The sequence below is a fragment of the Syngnathus floridae genome, chromosome 10 (genome assembly GCF_059516105.1).
Source record: "Syngnathus floridae isolate MCC-2025c chromosome 10, RoL_Sflo_1.0, whole genome shotgun sequence".
NCBI lineage: Eukaryota > Metazoa > Chordata > Actinopteri > Syngnathiformes > Syngnathidae > Syngnathus > Syngnathus floridae.
In genome coordinates this window covers 2788064-2797398 of record NC_142422.1, presented here as the reverse complement: position 1 = coordinate 2797398, position 9335 = coordinate 2788064, and the positions used below count along the sequence as shown (strand labels likewise).

The 9335-nt window shown below is 47.2% G+C and overlaps 2 protein-coding genes across 7 annotated transcripts in view; both read left to right on the top strand.

The window, feature by feature from the left end:
* Positions 1 to 172: 172 nt before the first annotated feature.
* adar (adenosine deaminase RNA specific) lies at positions 173 to 9327 on the top strand. 5 transcript variants are annotated; one of them, XM_088387811.1, is made up of 16 exons: positions 173 to 270; positions 2515 to 3868; positions 3944 to 4266; positions 4339 to 4534; positions 4602 to 4804; positions 5244 to 5379; positions 5450 to 5712; positions 5892 to 6048; positions 6128 to 6296; positions 6384 to 6477; positions 6552 to 6668; positions 6749 to 6876; positions 6954 to 7136; positions 7273 to 7385; positions 7609 to 7736; positions 7887 to 9327. In XM_088387811.1, exons 2-16 carry the CDS (start codon positions 2594 to 2596, stop codon positions 8197 to 8199), a joined length of 3798 nt encoding a protein of 1265 aa, XP_088243937.1. In that variant the 5' UTR covers positions 173 to 270; positions 2515 to 2593; the 3' UTR covers positions 8200 to 9327. The 5 variants fall into 5 exon arrangements, with proteins under 5 accessions (XP_088243937.1, XP_088243940.1, XP_088243936.1 ...); XM_088387814.1 differs by lacking the exon at positions 173 to 270 and adding an exon at positions 1196 to 1218 and having other exon boundaries at positions 4061 to 4266; XM_088387810.1 differs by lacking the exon at positions 173 to 270 and adding an exon at positions 1196 to 1218 and having other exon boundaries at positions 5483 to 5712.
* kcnn3 (potassium intermediate/small conductance calcium-activated channel, subfamily N, member 3) overlaps positions 8944 to 9335 on the top strand; it is a 38901-nt gene continuing 38509 nt past the window's right edge. For both annotated transcript variants that reach the window (XM_088387817.1, XM_088387815.1), the window contains exon 1: positions 8944 to 9086. The gene's annotated coding sequence lies outside the window, so the exon portion shown is untranslated. The remainder of the gene's footprint in view (positions 9087 to 9335) is intronic.

Sequence of the window (9335 nt, the reverse complement as noted above, 5' to 3'; positions counted from 1 at the left end):
CTGATACACAGGAAAAATATGTCTAATAATATTACTTAGTTACATTTGACCAATTGTGAAAAGACATTTAATTTAAATGATCTTTTCTTGCAAATAATACAAATATTTAAAGTTGAGAATCGCACTTTTGTGACGCAATAATCCCGCGACAATTGGTACGTTCTTGTCGCAGGCCAAATGCGTCACAAGTCCCCGTATCGTGCACGGGATTGTTTCCATCTCCGCAGTACGCTTTTCCCAGAGCCAGCGGGGACAAAACAGTGGGTCGAGGTAAGGCCTGGAATTCCTCAGCATTATGTCAGACATTTTGAAAGTTGTTGACTAAACTGTGTCGTGTGGACAATGAAAGGTCTCCGAACCAAGCGCCAGCTTAGAATTGGTGCAGTGGCGACCTCCGCCAGAATGGAGCTCGGCTACTAAACGGGCTAACCTCCGTTAGCTTGAAGAGCCGCTAACGCCGCTTTGCACTCTTGAAACAAAATATCTGAATAATCGCTCCATGCGCGTTTAATATAATGTACAGTCATTAGACTAGCGCGTGGATATTGTTGATCCTTTTTCTCGCCACCTCAAAATTGCAACGAACACAAAAAGCTAATCTTTGCTCTTCCGAATGACTTTTATTGTTGTTGGCGCACCTCTGTTTCAATGTTTATTCTTCTAAATATGCACATACTTAACCTAATAGTGTACTTTCTACACTACGCGCAATAATTGCACGCGCAATTGTCGTAAAAATATGCATACTCGACACTGTACTAAAGTGGTGCATATTTGTCTTTGTTACGGACTGTCAGTAAAATTAAAAATAAAGCAGTCCGTATATTTAATGCGTTTTGCGTTTTTGGCTGCGACTTGCGTTTCAGGGCTGAATCCAAAACGTGCTCTTGTTTGGTGATTGACAGCATGTTATTGTTTTGTGTTTTTTTTTTTTTTTTTATATCACCAGTGGGGTTTTTTTTCGCGCTCAAATGCCCGATACAACACACAATAGTTTCTGCCTTTACAAAAGTCAACTTAGAATAGTTTTTAGTTGTGTTTTGTTTTACTGCAACATCCAACACGGCATCATACTGTCTTCCGGTCACATGACTCAAACGAAAGTTAACCTTCTCTAAAGAAATGAAATCGAAACTGAATTCCTCTCGTGGCTTTTTTTTTTTTTTTTTTTGTCCTCTTGCACGATTTAGCTGCTGAAATTAGTTGGATGATTAGCCAGTGAGTTTTTAACTTGCCTTTCCTTCGTTTTCTTTCTTTTTGTTTTTGCTTCTTAAACTTGTCCGAACGTGGAAGAAATCTTATTAAACCTTTTTCTGTGTTATTTATCACCACGTCGTTTATATACTCTTCATCGCAGCCACCACCAATAACAAGGTGAGGATCATGTGAATTACAAAAAATAATTTCGGATATCACCGTCCGCCACGAGGGAAAAAAAAAAAAAAAAACGCTAGCATCAAAAAGAAATATTTTGCTTTTATTTCGCTACTCGTTTGAATTGCAATCGACTCAAACTTTAAACGGTTATTATATATTCTCAACTTGCAACAGACATATTTTACGTAAATTTGATTTTGAAACACTAAAGAATGCAATCACAACTATATATTGCAATTATATTTTTATTTTTTTTATTTTTTTTTGCGAAAGATAAATATATGCCTGTCACTATTCTATTGTCAGTCTTCAAGTGCATTTTTGCCCAAGACTTAGTCCAACCACATAAAGTGACGTTTTAAGTTAGCAAAACAAACAGTGGAGGGGGTTCTAAAAATCCTCAATCGTAAAAGTTTGACCGTCATTGCCAGCGCCATTCTCGTTTGTCCTCGGGCTTTTGTCAGCCTTAATTATTGTGATGTCGTCCATTAGCTGGACAGCATTCAGCTCTGCTCACATCTATCTATGTGACGGGGCTGCTGACTGAAAGAAACCTGACTCAGTATTTGGTGTTTTGTCACTGGTCGCCTTATCTATATCATAGCGCCATATATATTTTAGAAATCTATAGTCAAACAGAGTTGCGGCTGAAACTTTTTCATTGTCTGGTGACAGACTGTGTCACATCTCTCTCTTAAATTCACACGCCATCCAAAACATTGCCAGGCTGAAAATAAAAACGGAATAGTCACAAGAAGATCTAAATTATTCACCACCGTACTTTTACCTAGGGATTGAGTTTCACTGCGACTGGGCCCGGGACAGTATGTCACCTTTGTTGACTGACAAGGTTATAATTCTCTCGAAGCGTACAACGGCAGGCGCGGTATTGATTTCCATCGTCTATTCCCCCCCTGCCATGGTACTGATATCGTTTTTAGATCGCCGGGTAGGAATTTCTGTTGTGAAAAAAAAAAAAGCTCCCTGATGCGCTATTGATATTGTATGTTTTCTGCCGTGCACATTATTCAGAGACACTTGATCACGTCAGGTTGAAAGGTCTTAACAGGAGATCGCTTCTTCTTGGATTTCCCTACGCCCTTCTTCTGTCTAATTTCGTTTTTGTTTGTCATCCAGGGGTACTCACTCCTCCGACCTTCGAGGTTTGCTCTCCGGTTGGCGTGTTCGGCCCCCATCTTACTCGACCCCTCGCGCTATGAGCAGAGGTAGAGGCGGGCTTGACAACGAACACTATTACCGACACCCGCCGCCTTATCGCCAAGCGAGGCAACCTTCGGAAAGACCCGGCCCGTCCGCTTCCTTCCCGAGAAGCGGCCCGCAGTTTTGCTACGACCGACCTGTCCGTGGCGTAGCATCCCCTCCGTCTGCCCCGCCCATACCAAGCGTGACTAAGAAGCCTCCCAATCCTAACGCACCCTCGCAGAGTTATACCCCCCACCCTGTCCTCAATTCTTTTCAGTACCTTCAAGTCCGGTTTCTGAGGGGACACAGCGCCGAGGCACCCCAGTTCAAAGTCAGTCCCCAAAAACCCGGCAGCTTCAATAATTCCTCGTACCAGCAGCAGCCGGGTTACAGTCGATATCCAAAACCACACTGGGGGGCTCGAGGTTATCACAGCCAGACCCCCAATTTCGCCGGACAGCCAAATCAAAAGCAGGCGCAGAGTCCATACGGCGGCGGCGGGGAATGGCACATCGATGCTAACGCCCTCTGCGAAAGTTTTCAGAGCGTGTCCCTCTCCCAAAAACCAACGGTCGTCATCACGTTCACTCCAGAAATCCAGGAGCGGGTGCACAGGGCTTTAAATCCGACCAAAAGTGTCTCCGCTAGATTTTTAGCCAAAACACTACATCTTCCCAAAAAGGTGGTCAACCAGGCCCTGTACTCATTGTTGGAGTCACACAAAGTCTCCAAGGTAGGCCTTGCCCCTCCAAAGTGGACTTTACACGTCAAGGACGAGCAACCTCAAAAATCTCTTTCGGGGAAACCCCAACAAGTCAAGTTAGAGACGACGACAGAAAAAGAAGAAGACTCCTACGCAGATTCACAGTTTTCCAGCTCTTCTTCGGAGTCGTCGCTTTCAGAAGTTTCATCCGGACAAAGTCGTCAAACTCCAATTTCCACAATGCCTGATCAGAAGGAGCAAATTTTGCAGCACCTGTTGAACTTTGGGCCGGTAACAGCCCTGGTGCTATCCAAAAACATGAGCTTGAAGACTTCCAAGCAGGTCAATTCCACCCTGTACGCCCTGGAGAAGCTCGGCGACGTGGTGAAGAACGACCACGTCAAACCGCCCACCTGGGAGCTCTCGGCCCATCGCAAAGAGAGGATGAGGAGGACTCTGCAAGCCGCGCAGAGCCAGCACATGATCAAGGTTGAAGATCAGGTGAGGGACCTCCTACTGCCTGAGCCCATACCAGAACTTGAGCCGCTGCCGTTTGATGAACCTTGGTTGCCTAAGACTGAAGTGGTACGTCCCCCCCCTTTTTTTTTTTTTAAACTTTTGATTAGTTTGCAGCTAATTGAATTCCCTTGTGCCCGTCAGCTGTCTCCCACCACGGTTCAACCTCCGAGCTTAAACGCAAGTCAGGAGGAAATAACCGTGGAAGGACAGTGGGCCTCGGACGATATCCCCGAATATCTAAACGCCATTCGCAAACAGACCGACTTGGAGAGAGCGGCCGCCGACAACCCGGTGGGAACCGTCGCCGTGTCGCTGGCCGCCCCGCCGGCGCAGAACCTTTGGGCCAAGTTGCAAGAGGTCCGTCAGAAGAACCCGGTGAGCGGCCTAATGGAGTACGCCCAATATCTGGGACACAATTGTGAGTTCATACTCCTGGACCAGTCGGGACCGTCCCATGACCCCAGGTTAGTCCACCTGGAACCCCCCCCAAAAAAAATTCTCGCGACACAATTGACCGCTTGCACTCCGCCTATCAGATTCCGCATGCAGGTGATGCTGAACGGGAGATTGTTTCCCATCGTGGAAGCCTCGGCGAAGAAGGTCGCCAAGAAAGACGCCGCCGCCGCCACTTTGCTGATCCTCTTCGGCGAGATGCAAGGAGGCACGAGTAGCGGGAACGAAGGAAGTACCGCCGGGGTGGACCAAACGACGAACGCGCTCTCCGACTCTCAGGTAAGTTGGGACTCGGGTTTTTTAATAATGACCACCAAAATAACCAATTGTTTTTTTTTTCTGCCAGGGCACCATTGAAGGCTCCGGAGGAGTTTTTGGAGGAGGAACGGTGGAAGTGATGGGCATGCCCGAGGGACCTCGCCCGCCGCTGTCACGCTCTCTCCTCGGCGGGAAGAACCCCGTGTCCGTTCTGATGGAGTACAGCCAGCGCAGCGGGAATCCCATCGAATTCATCATCACCGGACAAGTTGGCCCGCCACATGATCCGAGGTGTGGTCATGTGACACTCGCAAGCTGAGCTGTGATTGGTTGCTACCCGTTGAGCAAAAATACATTTTTTTCTGAAGGATTAAATATCAAATTGATTATGAACAGTTTTAACTTTCGACTGCTGGAATTGGCTAAATAAGTGCACTATCCCTTTAAGTGCTCACCCCCACCCCCTCTGGATTTGAGGTTGGGTCTTTCCCCCCCTCAAGGAGCATTTTGTCACAGTTCTGTGTCAGCTGAGCGGTTTCTACTTTTGCATCGTCAGCTGAGCAGAACACACAGCGAGTTTGTGTTTTCCGAATTTGCCTCAAGCCGTTTGTTATTCTCGTTGCAACAATTCCATTGACACTCTATGATGGTATCAAACATCTAGTTTCCGAGCCTCCATTTCAAATTGCACTCCGAGTTCAAACGCGAAACTCCTGCGTCTCGTCTTCAGGTTCATGTACAAAGTAAAGGTCGGCGAGAACCTGTTTGCGGAGGCCTCGGCTCCGAGCAAGAAGGCAGCGCGCCAGCTGGCAGCCGAGGAGGCCGTCAAAGAATTGATGGCCGACGGCAGGCTGCAGCTTAACAAGGTGAGGAGCGGCAAGAGGAGAGAACTCCTGGAAGTTTGATGGTCTTGCTTGACTTGTTTGTTCTGTAAAGTTTTCTCCTTGTCTCTTCGCCATCCCGCCGCAGCCCCAGCTGCCCCTGGGCTCCTCCAGCGACAGCGACAGCTGCGGGACTTGCCCCTCTCTCCCGCCTCTGACGGCCGACGAGTTGCGAGCGGCCCACGAGGCCGGCGTGGGCGATCTCATCAACCACCTGAACAACAACGCCGTGTCGGGTCTTCTGGAATACGCCCGGGCCAGAGGATTTGCGGCTGAGATCCGGCTGGTGGGCCAGTCGGGGTCCGCGCACGAGCCAAAGTAAGCGCGGGAATGTTCATTTTGCAAAAAATGTCAAATAAAAATATTTAAATATATAAACATATAAATATAGAGATTAATAAATATATTCAAAAATATAAATATAAAATTACAAAAAATATATAGATTAATAAATAAATAAAAATAAAAAAGTCCTGACTCCATTTTCTGTCTTTCAGGTTCACCTATCAGGCCAAGTTGGGCGGACGCTGGTTCCCGCCAGTTTGCGCTTCGAACAAGAAGCAAGGCAAGCAGGAGGCGGCCGACGCCGCGCTCCGCGTTTTGATTGGAGAGGCCGAGAGGGCAGCCCGCACCGGAGAGCTCATCCCCGCCGAGGTACAAAAAAGCAGACTTGCATTTTTGAAGGGTCAAGGGAAAAAAAATATTCTTACGGTCGCGAAACTCGGTTTTCTAGCTTCCTGTGAGTGGCAGCACGTTGCACGACCAGATCGCCATGTTGAGCCATCAACGTTTCAACGCCCTGACCACGCGCATCCAGCACAGCCTGCTAGGACGCAAAATTCTGGCCACCATCGTCATGAGGCGGGGGGAAGGCCTGGGAACTGTTGTCAGCCTCGGCACGGGTGTGTGACATTTTAAAAAAAAAAATTATTTATAAATCCTTTTTGACTCACTCATCTGTGACATTGTTTCTGGATTGTTAATTTCAGGCAATCGCTGCGTTAAAGGGGAGGAGCTAAGCCTCAAAGGGGACACTGTGAATGATGGCCATGCTGAAATTATCTCCAGAAGGGGATTTGTTAGGTACAGTTTTTTTATTATTTTATTTTTAATCTTTTTATTTTTACATTAATGCCAAATCTGTCTCCCTTTATTAGATTTCTGTACAGTGAGTTGCTAAAGCACTTTGAAGGTGGCGACAACAGCATATTTGAAGCGGCGGCGGATAAGAAACTGCAGATCAAATCCGACATCACCTTTCACCTCTACATCAGGTTGGATGACGTTTTCCCCCCCTTTCTCCCTCGCTACCGCACGACATTTCGTCACATTCCGACCGCTCTCTCATTTGAAGCACGGCGCCGTGCGGCGATGGCGCTCTATTCGACAAGTCGTGCAGCGAAACGGGGGAAGAGGTGGGCTGTCACCAGCCGCTCTTTGAGAACGCCAAGCAAGGCAAGCTGCGCACAAAAGTGGAAAACGGTGAGAACACGCAACGATGATTTTCACGGCGCAATTTTGAGGCCCCCCCCGTGTGACTTTGTCGGGTCTGTTGCAAGGCGAGGGAACCATCCCGGTCGAGTCCAGCGCTATCGTGCCCACCTGGGATGGCATCCAGCATGGGGAGAGGCTGCGCACCATGAGTTGCAGTGATAAAATCCTGCGCTGGAACGTGTTGGGCCTACAGGGGGCGCTGCTCACTCACTTTTTGCATCCTATCTACCTGAAGTCCATCACACTTGGTAAACCATTTTGTCTTTTTATCATTTAAATGTCAACAAAATTTTACTTCTTTTTTTTATCTTTTTATTTTTGTTTATTATTATTGTTTTATCTGAGCTGTTTTTTATGTTAATTTGTTTTTTTTGCTCCATACAGGCTATTTGTACAGCCACGGTCACCTGACTCGGGCCGTGTGTTGTCGGCTGGCCAGAGATGGCGACGCGTTCAGCCAAAGTCTCCCCCCTCCCTTCCAGCTAAACCACCCCGAGGTGAGAACACTGTCATAAATCACTCCGTGTTCTTCCCCCCCCCCCCTCTTCAGCCGTTTTCTTTATCAATGAAACAAGCGTATTGATTCTCCGGCACCAAACAAGTGGGTCACTCTCACTGTGAGGTGAAATGTGACGACGTTTGCACTAATTATCTTGGATGTGCGTATCGTGTGACCGAATTAGCTATTTGATACTAAGCAGTACCTTGTCGCCTCCACAGGTGGGTCGAGTCAGCGTGTACGACTCCACGCGTCACACGGGCAAAACCAAGGAGTCCAGCGTAAACTGGAGCCTTCCGGACCACACGAGCGTGGAGGTTCTGGACGGGACCAAAGGCAAACTCGACGGGTATGTCAGCTAACTATTTTTTGCTGATAGCTTTCCAAAGCGGTGGAAGCTGAACGCCCTTAAAATTTTCGTGACAAAAAAAAAGGGTTCATCACATTGAGAATTATTCTTTGCTTTCAATCACGCATGCTCCAAATTTGTTTCCAACAGAAGCAAGCTGGGCGTGTCCCGCGTGTCCAAATCCAACCTGTTCTGTCTGTTCCGCACACTGTGCCAGCGCTGCGAGCGCCCCGACCTCCTCGCCATGCACTCGTATGCTCAGGCCAAGCTGGCGGCCAGCTCCTTCCAGCTGGCCAAGCACCGCTTCTTCCAAGCGCTCGGCGACCACGGCTACGGCGCCTGGATCGGCAAACCGCTGGAGGAGAAGAGCTTCGAGGCTGGGGAGGAGGTGGCTAACGCGCCGGCCGCGTTCGGCGCCGCTCGGAACGGCGGCGCCATAGAATACAACCAGGCGGAGGCGTAGGGTGGGGCGGCAGGAAAAAATCGAGAGGGGGAGGGCAAAAAAAAAAAAAAGGACAATCAAAGCTTAGCCACTGGCCGCCCATGTGTCATCCAATGGAAGCGTCGCTATTGGCTAATAACGGACCGATGAGAAAGGACAGGCTGAATTGGAGGGAAGATGAGATGAGAAGCCTGAAGGAAGACTGGCTCTGGAAATGGCAAGAGAAGGACGGAGCAAAACAAAGCAGCTACGTAAGGCAGATTACGTTTTGTTTTCACACGCGCCATTTTGTTGAGCCGCATTCACTGGCCCGTTCCCATGTGTGAAAATCACGTGACCCGCCGGTGGCTTCCTTCTCTCATCAGGACCAAAGTCGAAAAAGCGGTCAGCTTTACTTTGCATTTCTTTTTTTTTGGAGTGGACAAAAAGGCGCCGCTCGTGATTTAAACCAGCAATGAAAAAAAAAATCACATCCCTCTGTACGTGGTCGCCGTGGTTACCGTTAGCACAACAGAGTATCGTGCACCGATCCTATGCTTTTATATATACACACACATGGAAAAAAAAAAAGATGTCATGGCCGCCAGGCTGCACACGAGTTGCACTTCCGCGAGGTCGCATTTCTTTTACCTTGTCATTTGGTGTCGACTGAAATCTTTTTTTTTTTCTTAAATGTAAATGATGTCCAATCATAAGTAGCTCAAATGTCTGACAAAATGTCCCTACTGTAGTAAAACGAGAGTCTGAGTTTAAATCCACACCACTGGAAAGTAAGTTTGACTTTTTATTGCGTCTTCTTCCCATGAGCCCACTTGATGCCTGTGGAAAAGATCTTAAAAATCCACCCTGTATTTCTTTTTTAGGAATTGATTGAAAGCTCCGGCTAGAACTTAAAAAGTTCATCCTCGGTGAGTCGTTTTCAAAAGGTTCCAACTTTCGGATTGGTGCCCTGTTAAAATCTGTTTGAAGAGGATTTTTATTTTCTAATTAATGTTTTTAAAAAAAGGCTCTTTCGATGCCTGTTTGCAATTTATTGTTGACACTCAAATGTTTCTGTTGGTTTAATCTTATGTGTTTTTTGGTTGATATTTTTTTTTTTTTTTTTTTACAATATGTTCCCAAAAAATAAATTAATCATATTCCATCCCATTTTGTTT

Coding starts and splice junctions, on each gene's coding strand:
- adar (XM_088387809.1), top strand. Junction 5,380..5,449: donor GCAGGCTGCAGCTTAACAAG/GTGAGGAGCGGC, acceptor TGTTCTGTAAAG/TTTTCTCCTTGTCTCTTCGC. Junction 7,386..7,608: donor TCCAGCTAAACCACCCCGAG/GTGAGAACACTG, acceptor TCGCCTCCACAG/GTGGGTCGAGTCAGCGTGTA.